Genomic DNA, 18,188 nt, shown 5'->3' with positions numbered 1-18,188 from the left:
TATATACGCAGCGGGTCTGCACTTAAACCATACACACTGACGGGTAAGCACGTAGCGGCTATCCTGGCAAGTTGAACCCCCCTCACTGACCCAGCTCTCTTCCACGCCCACCCTCCAACCTGGGTTTCTACTTCGGTGCCCCCACCTCCAGCCTCACTGCTTCCTCTGGCCTGATTGTGGCAACAGAAGCCAAATGGACGCTGAGAAAGGCTGCTCTGGAGGGTCCAGGGTCCTCAGGAGGGGGAATGAGAAAGAGGGGAGGGAGGTGGAGAAGAGGGAAGAAGTGGAAGAGTGAAGGAAGGGAAGGAAGTGCTCCAGCCTTCTCTCCAGACTCCAGGATCCTGGTTCATTCACTGGCAGACAATTTCTTTCCACTTCAATTGCTCAGAGGCTGCAGGTTCACCCACCTGGGGGGCACTGAAGGCCTCTCTCCCTCCCTTCTCCTCAGGGGATGACTCCAGCAGAGTGCCTCACTCTTTTGAAGAGCTCTGAGGAAGATGTCGGCCCAGTCCCTTCCTGCAGCAACACCCCCTACCCAGAAGCCCCCTCGGATCATCCGCCTCCGCCCTCCTTCTCGCCCCCGGGTGTCTGCCCAGGCACCAGGGCTTCCCCACAATGGCTCTTCCCCACAAGAACCTCCCCCAACCTCCAATGATGCACCAACCCCGATGTGCATGCCCATCTTCTGGGAGCCCCCAGCCACGTCCCTCAAGCCCCCTGCCCTTCTGCCCCCCTCAGCTTCTAAAGCCAGCCTCGACTCCCCAACTTCCCCAGGCTCATCTTCTAGCACCCCCAGTCCAGTGTCCCAACGCTCTGTCTCCCCAGAGCCTGTTCCTCAGTCTCCGGTCCCCCCACCCAAGCCCTCTGGGTCACCTAGAACACCTCTGCCCCTGCTCCCTGCGGCCCAGGGCATGGCCCAGGATGGCTCCACCTTGGCCCCGGGCACTGGCACTGTGCGGAGGCTGGCTGGCAAATTTGAGTGTGGAGCTGAAGGCAGGGCCCAGGCTGCTGATGCCCTGGAGCTGGGCCCCCAAAGTGGAGTGGATGTGAATGGGGAGAGAGAGGCTCCCCAAGGCATCCTCACTGGGAGTGGGTCCCAGGAGAACGGCCCTGTGGGTAAGTGCATGGCGGGGCTGGGGTGGTCCCAATCCAGCTCATCTTCTTTATTTTCAGTGCTTTAAGAGGGGGCACTTTCAGAGAAAATCTGGTTTCAGTATCTCTGAGGGTTTGAAGGGAGTCAGGGTTGGAGAGATAGATGCTTGGAGCTGAACCTCGGTGCTCCTGTGGCTGGATGGTTGAGGTTGGGCAGGGTGGGGCTGGGCCCCAAAGACTTTCTCTTTAGGACATCCCTGTGTCCCACAGATGCTGCCCTGGCCTGTCCTCCTGGCTGCCCCTGTGTCTGTCATGTAGCCCGGCCTGGTCTGGAGCTCCGATGGGTGCCTGTGCGAGGCTGTGAGGACGGCCCCCGGGTCCCCTGCCGGGCCTCCCCACTGCGGACCTCCCGCTCCCGCCCCAACCCTCCACACAGCAGTCACCCCCCAGTTGTCCTCACGTCCTACCGCTCCACTGCTGAGCGCAAACTCCTGCCACCCCTCAAGCCCCCCAAACCAGCTCGGGTCAGACAGAATGCCACCATCCCTGGGGATCCCCCACAGCCAGATCTCGATCTGCCCTCCCAAGATGGAATCCAAACAGGTGCAGGGCCTGGGGGTGGACCTCTGGGCTGTGAAGGGAAGGGGTGGATGGAGGTGGGGCCTTCTAAAAATCTAGGAACTACAACCCCCAACAGGCCTTGGGCTTTTTACTCTTTCATCAGTGGCTTCTCGGGGCTGACAGGAGTTGTAGTTGTTATAGTAATAGTCTCTGCTGTGGCTGAGCCAGGAGTCCTGGGCTGGGGATCCTAGAGGTTTGCTCTCTTCACTCTGGGTTCTCTCTCCAGGGGACAGTCCTGATGAAGCTCCTTGCAACATTCCTCCAGCAAACATGGAGGGCAGGTACCAAACACCCCACCCTTACTCCCTCCCACTCCCATGCTCTTACCTGAGGGCAGACTAACCTACAAGTCTAGTTAAATCCCACTTTCACAAGGTGGAGTGAAGAAGGGTTGGGACTCTGGAAATAAGTAACCCTGGTTTCTGGTCCCAGTTCTGTCCCTTATTAGTTCTGCGACTTTATAATCCACCTTGCTGAGTCTCAGGGTCCTCATCTATAAAATACCTACGAAATGCCAGCTACTCCATAGAGTTGTTGGGATATGATATTGGTAAAGAGCTGGACTCTGTTTCAGTTCCTTTCCCCCTCATAATTATTGCCCACAAATCCATCGGCAGTCATGAACATCTCTTCTATGTTATCTGGACTTATTGTCTTAGATTCATCATCTTTATCAGAGTTAATCTTGGTCCATTCATTTATTCAACAAACATTTACTGGTGTTGTGGGAGATCATTCATTCATTCAACAAACATTTACTGGCTTGGAGGAGTGGGTGTGTGATGGTGCTGATGACCAGAACAGGGGACACAGAGAGCTGCAGGTGGTGGTGGGAGGTGTAAGAGTTTGGGTTTGATCATGTCGACTTTCATCGAGGCACAGACAGGACATTGTAGACGACAGTGGCTACAAAGAGAGGGCTAGAGGCAGGGACTTGGAAGTCCCTGGTACACAACAGTGGAGATAACAGGGCTGGGTGGGCCCCACTTAGGTCAGGACCTCCCCTGCAGCAGGCACACAAAAAAATCTGGGGTTCGATGTGGGGAGCCGTCAGGGCCCTGCCATACACCTGTGCAGGCCGGGCACTCCCTTACACCATGGCGTGCATAGCACCCCCTGGAGGTGTGCAGCAGCTGCGGCTCTGGGTCTCCCATCCCTTTTTCTCTCCACAGGGACCAGGAGGGTCTGGAGGGGCTGAAGGAGCAGAACTGGGAGCTGCCCCTGCAGCATGGTGAGGCCTCTCACATCGCAGGTCCCTGTTGTGACCATCAAGTAGCGGGGAGGGGGTCTGGGGCACTGGACCTCTCTGATGTGTACCTCTGCTTTCCAGAACCCCTGTACCAGACCTATCGAGCGGCTGTGCTCTCAGAGGAGCTCTGGGGGGTTGGCGAGGATGGGGGTCCCTCACCAGCGAATCCTGGAGACGCTTCCACTTTAGCACGGCCTCCTGGACCTCGAAACACGCTGTGGCAGGAGCTTCCAGCTGTTCGGGCCAGCGGCCTCCTCGAGACCCTCAGCCCCCAGGAGAGGCGCATGCAGGAGGTGGGTGCACCTGGGGTTGGGATCGGCCAGACCCAGTGTAGGGGAAGAGCGTGGCCTAAGTCCTGGGCTGGCCACGAGCTGGGCTTTCCCCTACTGCCCTGCCCTTCCTCAGAGCCTATTTGAGGTGGTGACGTCTGAGGCCTCCTACCTGCGCTCTCTGCGGCTGCTGACTGACACCTTTGTGCTCAGCCAGGCACTCCGGGACACGCTCACCCCCCGGGATCACCACACCCTCTTCTCCAATGTGCAGCGAGTGCAGGGAGTCAGCGAGCGGTCAGTGGGGCCCCTGCCCTTCCAGGAGACTAGGGTCTGGACCTTAGTACTCTCCTGGCTTTCTCCCGTTGCTGGTCGTACTCTTCCGCGGGCCCAGATAGTTCCCAGCTATTCCCTGGAGAACCTGGGAGGCCTGGCTCCCTGTCCCCTCCATTGGCTGTTTCCCACACGCCTCCAGGTTTCTAGGAACGTTGTTGTCCCGCGTGCGCTCTTCTCCTCACATCGGTGACCTGTGTGATGTGGTGCATGCCCATGCCGTGGGTCCTTTCTCAGTGTACGTGGATTATGTGCGGAACCAGCAGTATCAGGAGGAGACCTACAGCCGCCTCATGTAAGAACTTCTCAGACGTCTGGGCATGGGGAGGAAGCTGGCCGGGGAGCCAGCTCAGGGGCTGGGGGGGGGGCGCCTTGAGGCAGACGCTAGCCACCTGGGCTGACTTCTGCAGGGACACGAACATGCGCTTCTCCGCGGAGTTACGGCGGCTGCAGAGCCTCCCCAAGTGTGAGCGACTCCCGCTGCCGTCCTTCCTGCTGCTGCCCTTTCAGCGCATCACCCGGCTCCGCATGTTGCTGCAGGTACCCGTCCTGGCTTGGGGACCTTCCTGCCCCACCAGCCTAGTTGGAGAACTCTACCCAGGGACCTCTTGCCTGGCCATCACCATTTCCCACCATCAACACCACCAGTTGCCTTTGAGTCAACTCTGACTCATGGCAACCCATGTATGTCAGAGTAGAACTGTGCGCCATAGGGTTTTCAAAGGCTGGTTTTTCAGAAGTAGATTGCCAGGCCTTTGTTCGGAGGCGTCTCTGGGTGGACTTGAACCTCCAGCCTTTCTCTTAGCAATTGAATGCGTTAACCATTTGCACCACCCAGGGACTCCACATAACACAGAAGTCCCTAAATCACAACTCCTACTCTGGGCCTCTCAGTCCAGAACCCACCGGCTCCTACCTGGAGCTCCCCAAATGCCCCAAGGGCCAGTATGGGTGAAGGAAGAGAGCCTCTGGTGAGAGACATGAGCACTAGGTGTAGCTCTGCCACTAACTGGCTGAGACCTTGAGCAAGTCCCTTCCCCTCTCTAGGTCTCAGGGGATTGTGGTGGGTGGTCTTCCAGGTCTCCTCCAGCTGTATTATTCTACTGCATGCATCCTCAGGGGGAGTAGTATCGCCCCCAAGGAGCACGTTCTTGTGGGGGAAGGGGACTGAAGTGTGGAATCTTAGATATTTCAGTGGTTGTGGCCCTCCAAAGGGCCATAGGACATAAACAGATTTACAGTTATATCTGTGGTATTAAAATTTCATGGTAGGAGGTGATTAAGAAAAGAGTGTCTTAAAAAACGCCAAGCCAGTTGCTGTCGAGTTGACTCCAACTCATGCGCCCACGTGGATATCAGAGTAGAAAAGTGCTCCATAGGGTTTTCAGTGGCTGATTTTTTGGAAGCCTATCACAAGGCCTTTCTTCTGAGGTGCATCGGGGTGGACTCGAATTTCCAATGTTTAGGTTAGCAGCTGATTTCGGTTAGCAGGTGAGCACATTAACCATTTGCACCACCTAGGGACTCCAAAAAGTCTCCTGAAGGGGTGATTATGAAGAAAAGGCTGAAAAACACTCTTCTATTGCAAGCTAGAGACTCCGCCCACCCCCAAACCAGGACACTTTAATGTAGTGGGAATCTTAGTGTCAAGAGTCCACAACTAGATAATCATCTTCTCAATGGCTTATTCAGCTTTCTACATACTCAGTGTAGACAACACAATAATAATGATAATAATCCTAACAGCTAGATGTCTATTGAGTGCCCTATTCCAGGCACTGTTCTAAGTGCTATGTACCCATTTAGCCTTACCAACAACTGTATGAGGGGAGGAACTATTATTAACCCCATTTTATAGATGAGGAAACTGAGGCACAGAGAGCTTAAATAACTTGCCCCAGGTCATACAGATAATAACTGATGGAGACAAAACTCAAATCCACTCTTAACCACTCTGCTATATTGTTTGCAATAATTGTTGTGGTTAATAATTATTAATATAAAATAATTGCTACCCTCTTTTCGGCATTTACTATGTGCCACAGACTATGCTAAGTACTTTACATACATTACCTTGCTGAAAATCCTCACAACAATGCTGTGAGGTAGGTATTATCCCCATTTTACAGATGGAGAAACTGAGGCTCAGAGAGGTAACATGACTTGCTCAGAGTTATGCACGTGGTGAGTGGTGGGTCTCTCAGCCTTGTTGAAGGATTTCTCCACCAGCACTACGATCTCCAAACTGAGCATTTCTCCAAGCCAGCCAAGGTCCTCTGAGCTGTGGCCCCTCTGAATCCTGGGGCCGCAGAGCAGGGGGTCCAGTCACCCTTTCTCCTTGTCCCCAGAATATCCTGCACCAAACAGAGGAGGGGTCCAGCCGCCAGGATAATGCCCAGAAGGCCCTGAGTGCCGTCAGCAAGGTGGGTAGGAGGGATGCTGAGGTCGGGAGAGGTGACAAGGCTGTAGGGAGAGATGGAAGGGGTGGCGCGGAGTAGGGGCTGTCCTTTGGGGTGGGTGACCCGGCTCCCCTTACCCAGATCATTGAGCGTTGCAGCGCTGAGGTGGGGCGCATGAAGCAGACTGAGGAGCTGATCCGGCTCACCCAAAGGCTGCGCTTTCATAAAGTCAAGGTTCGTTCCTGCCCGGACTCCGTCCCCACTGTCCCTTTCCCCAGAATGCTTTGAGGCCACCTCCTCCAGAAAACTCCTGCTTCCTCGCAGGCCCTGCCCTTGGTCTCCTGGTCGAGGCGCCTGGAGCTGCAGGGGGAGCTGACAGAGCTGGGGTGCCGGAGGGGTGGCGTGCTCTTCCCTTCGCGCCCCCGCTTCACCCCCCTCTGCCTGCTGCTCTTCAGTGACCTGCTGCTCATCACTCAGCCCAAGAGGTGGCTCCCGGGGGGGGGGGGCAAGGCGGGGTGGTGGAGGATGGGTCCAGGTGAACCCCTGCTCTCACACTGAACCTCCTCTTTCCTGGGCAGCGGGCAGCGGCTGCAGGTTCTGGACTATGCCCATCGCTCCCTGGTCCAAGCCCAGCAGGTTCCGGACCCATCTGGACCCCCTACGTTCCGCCTCTCCCTTCTCAGCAACCACCAGGGCCGCCCCACCCACCGGCTACTCCAAGCTTCGTCCCTGTGAGTTGTATCTCCTTCAGAAAACACTCTGGGGACCCTCCCCTGACCTCTCAGACCCCACCAACCTCCTCCCCAGTCTCTCCTCTGTGACCCCTGCCTAACCCCTGGGTCCAACTGTGACCCCTCTCTATACCCCCACCAGATCAGACATGCAGCGTTGGCTGGGAGCCTTCCCTACCCCAGGCCCCCTTCCCTGCTCCCCAGACACCATCTATGAGGACTGTGGTGAGTCCCCAGAGGCGAGGAGGGAAGGAAAACTGAGTCTTAAGGGAAATATAGGGGAGGAGCTAAAAAGAGTTTTGAGTCCACTGTAATGTCATCCACCCCCAACCAGAATGTTCCCAGGAACTGTGTTCAGAGCCTTCTACACCTTCCAAGACTGAGGGACAGAGTCTGGTGTCCAGGAATCCCCCCAAGCACCTGCATAAGAGCCCTGAAGGTGGGAGATTGTTACTTATTCATTCAGTAAATACTAAGCAGCTACTAGGTGCTGATCACTGTTGTAGGCAATCCCCATGAGCCCAACGCATTGATTCTAGCAGAGGAGGCAGACAAGAAAGAATAAGCAAAATGTGTAAGAAAATCATATAGTGCATTAGAAGGTGACAAGTGCTATGGGAAGACCAAAGTGGAGCAGAGTAAAGGAGGACAGGAGTACAGGGTTGGGTATGGTTACAATTTTAAGTAGGAAGGTTGAGGTGGACCTCACTGAGAAGGCAACATGAGCCATGGCTTGATGGAGGTGAGGAATTTAGCCACATGGGTATCTGGGGGAAAAGTGTCCCACTCAGAAGCAACAGTCAATGCAAAGGCCCTGAGGCTGGGGGAGTTTGAGGCTCAGCGAGGAGACCAGTGTGGCTGAGGGGAGCGAGGAAAGGGGAAAGAAGCAGGAGATGAGATCGTAGAGGTAACAGGGCTCAGATTATGTGGGGTCTTTGTAGGTGGTTGTAAGGATTTGGGCACAGGCTCTGAGTGAGATGAGCGGTGATGGCAGGGTTTGACACAGGTGACTCCAACCCCTCTCTGCTGTTGCTGTCACCTCCACCTCCAGTACCCTTTCTACTAATGCACCAGGCTTCTCTACTAATTCCCATGTCCACCATGACCCTCAAGGCCTTAGACCCTCACAAGGGCCTCTGCCTCCTCACTTGACCTTCTCTACCCTTCTTGGGCCTCTTCTCTCTTTCCCCAGGCTGGTTGAAGGGGGTCCCTGGGGCCTTCCCTGCCCAGTTGGTGTGTGAAGTCACAGGGGAACATGAACGGAGGAAGCACCTTCGCCAGCACCAGAGGCTTCTTGAGGCTGTTGGGTCCTCTTCAGGCACCTCCAGTGCCCCCCCCACCCTAATACGGGCTGGAGAGGGGGCACCAATTGGGACATCTGGCAGCATGGCCCATGGGCACAGAGTTGGCTAAAATCCTCAGCCAGAGAGGACAAAGCCCACCCATCCATGGATTCACTGTCAGTGAAAACACTACCTCGAGTGGCAGTCAGCAGAGACCAAGCTTGGGACAGGGCAGCCAATGGAAACAGGGCCACCTGAGCCTACAGCGATGAGAAAGGATGAGGATGGCTTGAATGTGTTGCTAATGGAGGCAGAGGCTTAGTAAAAACCTGTTGCCATTGAGTTGACCCTGACTCATGGGGATTCCGTATGTGTCAGAGTAGAACTGTGCTCCATTGGGTTTTCAACAGCTGGTTTTTGGAAGTAGATCACCAGGCTTTTCTTCTGAGGAGCCTCTGGGTGGACTCAAACCCCCAGCCTTTTGGTTATCTGCCAGTGTGTTAACTGTTTGCACCACCCAGGGACTCCAGCAGCTTACCTGTTGTGAATCTATTCCAACTCATGATGACTTCATGTGTGCAGAGTAGAGCTGCTCCCTAGGGTTTTCATGGCTGTGACCTTTCGGAAGCAGATTCCCAGCCTGTCTTCTGAGGTACCTCTGGGTGGGTTCAAACCACCAACCTTGCAGCTAGTAATCGAGTGCTTAACTGTTTGCACCACCTAAGGACACCTCGAGGCTTAGTGCAGAGCAGTTAATGGGCGCTGAGTTGGCTGAGCCCCTGGTCAATGAGTATCCCTGCTATGCTTACAGCCAAGGTATTGACCAAGCTAGCTTACAGCCAAGGTATTGACCAAGCTAGGTCAATTAATGCAGTTTAAAAAGGGACACATTGGAGATAAAGTCCTAGGGTAAAATAGCCAATAGCGATGAGCTGGGACCCATCCAGCCAAAGAAGATGGTGGTCTGGGTCCCAGAGACCAGTGGTGACCCTACTTGGTTATACAGTAATGATTTGGGTCCTGCCCTTTAAGACAGGGAAGTATTAGAGTCTATTCCCAGGGTGCCTCTTGTGCCCTCTCAATCCGCATCCCCTTTTGTAGGAAATTCCAGAGTGTGTGTTTCAGAGAATGTGTGTGTGTGTATGTGTGCGTGTGCATATGTGTGTGGAGGAAGGTGAATCTGTTGACTATAGTGTGTGTGTGGTGGTTGCCTCCTATCCCTGACCACTGAGTGCTCCGTTTCTTCCTTTACTCCCATTTTCCCTATTATTCTCTCCAAAAAAGATACTTGGTCTGCGCTCCAAAGGCGAGTGTGCTGGGTGCAGCTAGAGGCCAGAGCTAGAGACGAGAGCCTTGGGTACTGGATCTCTTGGAGGCCAAGGTTCCATGACAGTAGGAGGGTGATGTTATGGAGCAGCCAAGCAGCCTGGCAGAGGAGCTCGAGGGACTGAGGACGGCCAGTAGCTGGAGCCTGAGGCCCCCTGAAGTTGCAGGTCCTTCTCCCACAGCCTGGCCTCCAGGACCCCTGCCAACAGATCCCCCAACCTGAACTACAACCAGTCAGCCAGTCTCCCCCTCAGCCTTCAGATCTGCTGTGGGTCCCAGGCTTGGGTGAAGAAACGGCAGCTGTGGATCACAGGCCGGCTGGTGAACTTGCTGGGCTTTCTTGCCTGCACCTTGGTGCTCTCACAGAAACACTGGGCTAAGCTGTGGGGCAAGTACAGAGAGCTGGTGTTGCTGCCCAGCTCCATCCAGCGCATCTGCTTCCAGATGAGAAAATGCCCCCGCACGATGCCAGAAGGAGATGAAGGACAGAGACAGAGTGGAGTGGACAGTTGTTGGCGGGTGTGGGCCTAGGCCTGGGACAAAGCCATCCATGGGCTAAGGCATACACATCGCCCCTCTGCTCATGCTTGGCAACTTGCCTAGGACAGAAACTTCTGTACTGACCACAGGAGGTGCAGGGACTCTGGGAGTCTCAGAGGGAGAAGGACACAGACATTTGGCATGTCTGTGACTCTGGGGACTCACCTAGCACAGTGCCTGGCATACAGGAAACCCTCAATAAATGTTGGTGAATTATACTGAGGTTCTTCAAGGGAGTGTATTCTTCAAGGGGCAGTGGTCTCCAGTGGTTTTATAAGGGGGATGGGGCTGGATGGAAAGGGATACTTCAAGAGCAGAGGTCAGTACTGCTGGTAACCTGGGCTCAGAGACCAGGCCCAAGGCCTGACTGTGTTGGCCCACCCATAGCTCCTGAGGGAGCTAAGATGGGGGAAGGAGGGATATAGCTGATGGGCTTCTTTAGGCTGGGACAGAAGACTGGGCAGGGTCAGGCATGGCTGGGACTCCAGCCCGGGATGGAAAATGCAGCAAGAAGGACCAAAAAAGCAGTCAACAATAAACGTCCTTTATGGACCAGCCATGTATCTCTGTGTTTAGTTCAAGTCAGCACCTACTTATTGAGTGCCTTCGATGTACCAGGTACTGTTGCAGGTGCTGGGGATACAGAGATGAAAAGGTCAAGGGTCTTGCCCTCCAAAAGCTTACGTTCTCGCTGAGGGAGACATTACCAAGTAATCACATTAATAAGTAAGATAAAGCCAGATAGTGGCGATCAGTAAGAAAACACAGCCCTGGCTGTGACAGAGAATGTCACGGGGGTGGGGTGAGGTGGGGGGCAGCTTTAGACTAGGTGGTGCCCTGAGTGTGTTTGTGCAGGGCAAACAGTCCTGAGGGGGGTGAGCTGCAGTCTGGAAGTTCTGTCAAGGAGGGCTGAGGGGCATGAAGCACAGCTACAATGAGAAAGGGGCAGTGTCGGGGGACGGGGAACATGGTGCATAAGGAAGACACAGGAAGGGGAACGATGGGCGGGTACAGGTGGTACAGAGGGCAGTAGGTAATTTGGCTCATCCTGAATTCTCTCCTGCCTCTCCCAGGCATCGACCTGTTTCCATGTATGACCTTCTGCTGGTGCTCATCATCCTCTCATCCTCTGTTGCTCCACGCACTTCTTGCCTCTCTGGGCTGCCTTCTCCAAGTTCCTCATAGGTGTAGTAGGAGAGATCATGGGAGAAGCCTCTCAGTGGTGACTGTCTGAAGTTGCAGGCATAGGGGTGAGGGTAGGGGTTGGTACAAACGTCCCAGGTGGTATAGAGAGGTTCTCTTACCCACTTAGGAGTCCTTGAGCTGCAGCTAACCCACTCCTTCAATTTCTATCACTCTGGGGAAGTGGAAGAAACATTTCACAGGCTTAGGAAAGCTGCAGGTGTGTGTGCGTGTGAGGGGGTGCCTGAGGCGACTGGGTGGGGAAGCTAGGCCTCTGCTGTGAGTTTTTTCTTTCTTGTTTGCTTGCTTGCCTGCCATCCTCCTTCCTTCGTTCCTCCTCCTTCCTTTCTCTCTCTGAGTCGGTCCAACCACAGCTCTGCTCCTCATATTTGTGGTCTCCATATTCAGGGAGTCGATGATAATGCAGATAGGGCAATGACCTCTCTGGGCTCTGGCCCTTCTATGGGCTCTGGGTCAACGTCGTCGTGGCCATTATTACCAGTGAGCTAGGAGGCTTTACAATCATGACCACAAACACCAGGCGGATAAAAGAAGGCTCCTCCTCCCCGCAGCCTGCTCCCTAGCTCTCTCCCCTTTCCCACCTCCAAGAGCCTCTCGAACCCACTTTCCTCCGCTTCTTCCCAGAGCCCCTCGGCCCGGCCCAGCTCGCCTAGAGGAGACAGGCTTTGTCTCCATCCCTGAAAGCTGCCGGTACCTGTCCTCCAGGCTGGCCAGCACCCCAGCCAGGCGCACCCTCCCCGTCCTTTTCTCCGACGGCTCCGTCACTAGCCAGGCGGACTCCCACAAGCGGCCCCCACCCTCGCCTTCCTAGTACGCCCTTTCCAAACTACGAGAGTGCCTCGAGCAAGATCAAGGGAAGCGAACTAACTTCCGTTTCACCCATCCCGGACGCTCCGCGTCCTCCGCTAACAGGCTAGACCCCACCCTCGCTCCGCCCCCGGCGTGGCTCCGCCCAGTCGCCCTCGCGCGCTTTCGGCCGTCAACAGGAGACGCGCTCCTGGGGGCACCGCAGCACCAGCTTCCTGCTTCAGGGGTTTAGCACGTCTTCCGGCTGCGGTGAGCTCAGTCTCCTGGTTCTCAATGCTCGCCTTCCTCGCGAGGCACGGTCGGGGGGTGACCCGACCCCAAGAAGAATTCTTAAGTTGAGGTGCTGGCTGTCTCCCTTGGCGCCGGTGAATGCTGGGTGACCCCCTCCCCCACTAACCCTCCTTTCTGATTGACCTGCCGAACCTTCGTGGTTGTCCCGGCTTCCCGAAGTCCAGGGGCCGGCATTTAGCTGGTTGAGCCGACTCGGATCGACTTCGGGCCGACTCGGTCACCTCCGCGCCCAGCTCACGAGCACAGGCGTCAGGGTTGACTTTTCCCAGCGGTCCCTGACGCACATTTGCCACCGGACACCCTGCCTCGGGGCTTCTCAGACTGCTCCACATCCGACCCATTGAGCCCTGTCGCACTTCTCCCTCTCTCCAATTTCCTGTTTTCTTCTTCCCAATAATCTACGTTTCCCGCCCACTCTCCAACCCCTGGAATCACCTCCCCTTCGCTTCCGAAACTTTTCCCCACCACGTCCACCTTCAGAAATCTGAAACTGCTTGCTATAGGAAGGGGTTGGGGTTGAATCAAGATTTTTAAGAAAAAATACAAAATACGAATAAAAAATTTAGTATGAGAGTGAGTTTTTATTTAGAATGAGTAAAGAAGTAATGAATTACTCATTTGAACAATTGACAAATACAAAGAATATTACTAAAAAAAAAAAAACCCAGAAAAATAAGAATTTTAGGAGTTTATTGACACATCTCTAATATTTTTTTTCTGTGATCTTTGGTCAGTTGTCATTTTCTCTTCATATGACATCAATTTTATGATATACTTTTCCACAGAGAGGATAATTCAGCTCTTTTCTCTAGCACGATTGATTGAAATGCATTTATTATTATTATTTTATTGTAAAAAATATATGTAACACGACATATGCCAGTTTTTTTCGGTGTACAGTTTAATGATATTAATTACATTAATCATGTTGTTCCCCACGTGTGTGTCAGTTTGTCATACTGTGGGGGCTTGCGTGTTGCTGTGATGGTGGAAGCTATGCCACCACTGCTCAAGATACCAGCAGGGTCACCCATGGTGGACAGGTTTCAGCTGACCTTCCAGACTAAGACAGACTAGGAAGAAGGGCCTGGCAGTCTACTTCTGAAAAGAATTAGCCAGTGAAAACCTTATGAAATAGCAGCGGAACATTGTCTGATATAGTTCCGGAAGATGAACCCCCCCAAGTTGGAAGGCACTCAAAAGACGACTGGGGAAGAGCTGCCTCCTCAAAGTAGAGTTGACCTTAATGACGTGGATGGAGTCAAGCTTTCGGGGCCTTCATTTGCTGATGAGACACGACTCAAATTGAGAAGAAACAGCTGCAAACATCCATTGATAATCGGAACGTGGAATGTATGAAGGAAAATTGGAAACTGTAAAAAATGAAATGGAATGCATAAACATCGATATCTTAGGCATTAGTGAGCTGAAGTGGACTGGTATTGGCCATTTTGAATCAGACAATCATATGGTCTACTATGCCAGGAATGACAACTTGAAGAGGAATGGCATTGCATTCATTGTCAGAAAGAACATTTCAAGATCTAAAGTACAAGGCTGTCAGTGATAGGATAATATCCATACGCCTACAAGGATGACCAGTTAATACAACTATTATTCAAGTTTACACGACAACCACTAAGGTGAAAGATGAAGAAATTGAAGATTTTTACCAGCTTCTGCAGTCTGAAATTGAGTGAACATGCAATCAGGATGCATTGATAATTACTGGTAGTTGGAATGCAAAAGTTGGAAACAAAGAAGGAGCGGTGGTGGGAAAATATGGCCTTGGTGATAGAAATGATGCTGGAGATCGCATGATAGAATTTTGCAAGACCAACGACTTCTTCCTTGCAAATACCTTTTTTCACCAACGTAAACGGCGACTATACACATGGACCTTACCAGATGGAATATACAGGAATCAAATCGACTACATCTATGGAAAGAGATGATGGAAAAGCTCAGTATCATCAGTCAGAACAAGGCCAGGGGCCAACCGTGGAATAGACCATCAATTGCTCACATGCAAGTTCAAGTTGAAACTGAGGAAAATTAGAACAGTTCCACAAGAGCCAAAGTATGACGTTGAATTTAGAGACCATCTCAAGAATAGATTTGCTGCATTGAACTCTACTGACCGAAGACCAGATGAGTTGTGGAATGACATCAAGGACATCATACATGAAGAAAGCAAGAGGTCATTAAAAAGACAGGAAAGAAAGAAAAGACCAAAATGGGTGTCTGAAGAGACTCTGAAACTTGCTCTTGAACGTCGAGTAGCTAAAGCAAAAGGAAGAAATGATGAAGTAAAAGAACTGAACAAGATTTCAAAGGGCAGCTTGAGAAGACAAAGTATTATAATGACATGTGCAAAGAGCTGGAGACAGAAGACCAAAAGGGAAGAATATGCTCAGCGTTTCTCAAGCCGAAAGAACTGAAGAAAAAATTCAAGCCTCAAGTTGCAATAGTGAACAACGCAAGAAGCATCAAAAGAAGTTGGAAGGAATACACAGAGTCATTATACCAAAAAGAACTGATCGACGTTCAACCATTGCAAGAGGTAGCATGTGATCAGGAACCGATGGTACTGAAGGAAGAAGTTGTAGCTACACTGAAGGCATTGGCGAAAAATAAGGCTCCAGGAATTGATGAAAATATCAACTGAGGTGTTTCAACAAACGGATGCAGCACTGGAAGTGCTCACTCATTTATGCCAAGAAGTTGGAAGACAGCTACCTGGCCAGCCGACTGGAAGAGATCCATATTTATGCCTATTCCCAAGAAAGGTGATCCAACCGAATGTGGAAATTATCGAACAATATCATTAATATCACACGCAAGTAAAATTTTGCAGATCATTCAAAAGTGGCTGCAGCAGTATATCAACAGGGAACTGCCAGAAATTCAGGCCGGATTCAGAAGAGGACATGGAACCAGGGGTATCATTGCTGATGTCAGATGGATCCTGGCTGAAAGCCGAGAATACCAGAAAGATGTTTACCTGTGTTTTATTGACTGTGCAAAGGCATTCGACTGTGTGGATCATAACAAATTGTGGATAACATTGTGAAGAATAAGAATTCGAGAACACTTAATTGTGCTCATGAGGACCCTGTACATAGATCAAGAGACAGTTGTTCAGACAGAACACGGGGATACTGCATGGTTTAAAGTCAGGAAAGGTGTGCATCAGGGTTGTATCCTTTCACAATACCTATTCAATCTGTATGCTGAGCAAATAATCCAAGAAGCTGAACTATATGAAGAAGAATGGGGCATCAGGATTGGAGGAAGACTCATTAACAACCTGTGTTATGCAGATGACACAACCTTGCTTGCTGAAAGTGAAGAGGACTTGAAGCACTTACTGATGAAGATCAAAGACTACAGCCTTCAGTATGGATTACACATCAGCATAAAGGAAACAGAAATCCTCACAACTGGACCAATAAGCAACATCATGATAAATGGAGAAAATATTGAAGTTGTCAAGGATTTCATTTTACTTGGATCCACAATCAACACCCATGGAGTAGCAGTCAAGAAATCAAAGGATGCATTGCATTGGGCAAATCTGCTGCAAAAGACCTCTTTAAAGTGTTGAAAAGCAAAGATGTCACCTTGAAGACTAAGGTGCACCTGACCCAAGCCGTGATATTTTCAATCACATCGTATGCCTGCGAAAGCTGGACAATGAATCAATGACTAAGGAAGACCGAAGAAGAATTGACACATTTGAATTGTGGCGAAGAATATTGAACATACCATTGACTGCCAAAAGAATGAAGAAATCTGTCTTGGAAGAACTACAACCAGAATGCTCCTTAGAAGCAAGGATGGTGAGAGTACATCTTACATACTTTGGACATGTTGTCAGGAGGGATCAGTCCCTGGAGAAGGACATCATGCTTGGTAAAGTAGAGGGTCAGTGAAAAAGGGGAAGTACCTCAACCAGATGGACTGACACAGTGGCTGCAACAATGGGCTCAAGCATAACGATTGTGAGCATGGCGGAGGACTGGGCAGGGTTTCGTTCTGTGGTCATAGGGTCATTATGAGTCGGAACCGACTCAACAGCACCTAACAACAGCAGTCATATTGTGCAACCATCACCCGTAATCATTACCGAATTTCCCATGAAATGTATTTACTATTGATACGTTAGGAAATTTCTTTCAGCTTCGCTACTTTTTGTTGGTAACGGCATATACATTTTCAAGAATGTTGTCAAATTTGGGGAAGCATCTATCAAGTGTCACATATGATCTTGTACAATTTCAGGGCATTTCAGGTTTTCTTATGCAGTGGCTAATCTTGAATGCACTTTGAATTGACAGTACTCATGAGCCAGTTTTTCCACAAATGTCCTCATTCTAATTATATATGAGTTTTGTGTCAAATCAGCAAGAAATTTAAATATTTTTCCAATGTGTTTACATGATCTGATCTTCATTAACTGGATTATTTAATAATCTAAGAACTTTTCCATTATTCCATACATTGGTTTACTGAATATTATCTGTGGGAGTTTTGACACTGGAAGATTTGTTTTTTTCAGGCTGATTCACTAAGGCAATTATGTGTCCATTTCTTTTGGAATCACCAGATTCGGTCAGGACAAGATGCATCAGATATGCCAAAACACCATTTTATACGTGGGGATTCATCAAACTTTAAACTTCCATACAGACTATACTAGCCATTTGTAGTCCTGCTATAGGCTTATGCCCTACAAACACAGGAATTCTGATAAATTGTAATTTATGTGATTACCGTAAAAATGTATAGTGCATTTTTAGTTATAGATGATGTATTGTTGAGGATATTGCTGGCAGGTGAGAATGTCAGTTTTGACTAGGCATGGATAAAAATCAAAGGCTTCACTTTGAAAATTTTCATATCTGATGACTGGAAGATTTTTCCTCAGACTAGCTTCTGGCTCTGGATATTTCAAGTTTGTTTCTCCTCCACAACCGACGTGTTTCCGGCAGGCAATGTAGAGTTTATTCATATTGAAATTCCACCTCTGGTCCTGTACCTTTGTTTTATAATAGTGATCAGCAGAGTGGATGTTAGGAGAATTTCTAGAAGCTATTCTTACATTAGGATAGCTAGCAATAAATTATATACAGAATTGACTGCAAATACATTGTTGTATCCCATTGTATTCATTACTATTGCTGTGTAACAAATTATCCCAATATTTAGCTGCTTAAAACAACACACATTTATTATCTTACAGTTTCTTTAGGTCAGGAATTCAGGTATGGGTTAGCTGAGTCCACTGCTCTATGATCTTTCATGACAGTGCAATCAAGATGTTGGCCCAGGGAGTACGGTCTCATCTGAGGGCTCAACTGGGGGAATAATCCACTTCCACACTCATTTAGCGGTTGTTGGCAGCATTCAGTTTCTCACAAGTTGTTGGACTTGACAATCGGCACTCTAAAATTCAAGGCACTTGGCATGGCTGAGGCTTCTAGCTAAAGTATGGGCCTGACCCCAGTTTTAACTTGACTATTTCTCTGAATTGACTTCTACTTTGCAAATTCTAGGAAAATATTAAACCCTCTGTGGGATGGAGCTTTGCTCTGGGAACCCTGGAAATGGTGACAAAAGGATCCAAATAGGGGATCTTAGGAAAGATTTGTGTAAAGCCCATGAGAGATGAGAGAACTGGTAGGTAATGATTAATGAACGTAGGTTCTGGAGTTAGCCTATCTGCATTCAAATACTGATTCTTTAGCTTATTAGCTGTGTAATCTTGAGCAAGTTAATTAAGTTCTCAGTGCCTCAGTTCCCTCATCTGTGTACTGGGGAGGTGTTATGGATTAGACTATGTCCCCCAAAAACATGTGTTGGAATCCTAATGCCTATACCTGTGGATGTAATCCTGTTTGGAAATAGTTTTCTTAGTTAATTAGATCACACCCAAGTAGGGTGGTGTAAAAATGCTGTGACAACAGCGTCTGACCTCCTCTAGCTTCACAAGGGGGGAGGAGAATCATCATCAGCATCAACAGCCCAGTGCTGATTGCTAT

At 50.4% G+C, this 18,188-nt stretch overlaps 1 protein-coding gene across 1 annotated transcript; it reads left to right on the top strand.

Annotated features, from left to right (window-relative positions):
* Positions 1–497: 497 nt before the first annotated feature.
* Positions 498–9,834, top strand: ARHGEF15 (Rho guanine nucleotide exchange factor 15). The gene is made up of 16 exons (XM_004376207.2): positions 498–1,116; positions 1,363–1,695; positions 1,940–1,994; positions 2,886–2,944; positions 3,044–3,255; positions 3,368–3,528; positions 3,707–3,859; positions 3,975–4,104; positions 5,913–5,987; positions 6,105–6,197; positions 6,288–6,448; positions 6,542–6,694; positions 6,837–6,919; positions 7,029–7,133; positions 7,887–8,091; positions 9,486–9,834. The coding sequence occupies exons 1-16, from the start codon at positions 498–500 to the stop codon at positions 9,832–9,834; spliced, it is 2,946 nt and encodes a 981-aa protein (XP_004376264.1).
* Positions 9,835–18,188: the final 8,354 nt, after the last annotated feature.

The sequence above is a fragment of the Trichechus manatus genome, unplaced genomic scaffold (assembly GCF_000243295.1).
Source record: "Trichechus manatus latirostris isolate Lorelei unplaced genomic scaffold, TriManLat1.0 scaffold00040, whole genome shotgun sequence".
Classification (NCBI taxonomy): domain Eukaryota; kingdom Metazoa; phylum Chordata; class Mammalia; order Sirenia; family Trichechidae; genus Trichechus; species Trichechus manatus.
This window is presented reverse-complemented; position numbering and strand designations above follow the sequence as displayed.

Coding starts and splice junctions, on each gene's coding strand:
- ARHGEF15 (XM_004376207.2), top strand. CDS start 498: ATGTCGGCCCAGTCCCTTCCTGCAGCAACACCCCCTACCCAGAAGCCC. Junction 1,995..2,885: donor CCAGCAAACATGGAGGGCAG/GTACCAAACACC, acceptor TTCTCTCCACAG/GGACCAGGAGGGTCTGGAGG. Junction 6,198..6,287: donor TGCGCTTTCATAAAGTCAAG/GTTCGTTCCTGC, acceptor GCTTCCTCGCAG/GCCCTGCCCTTGGTCTCCTG.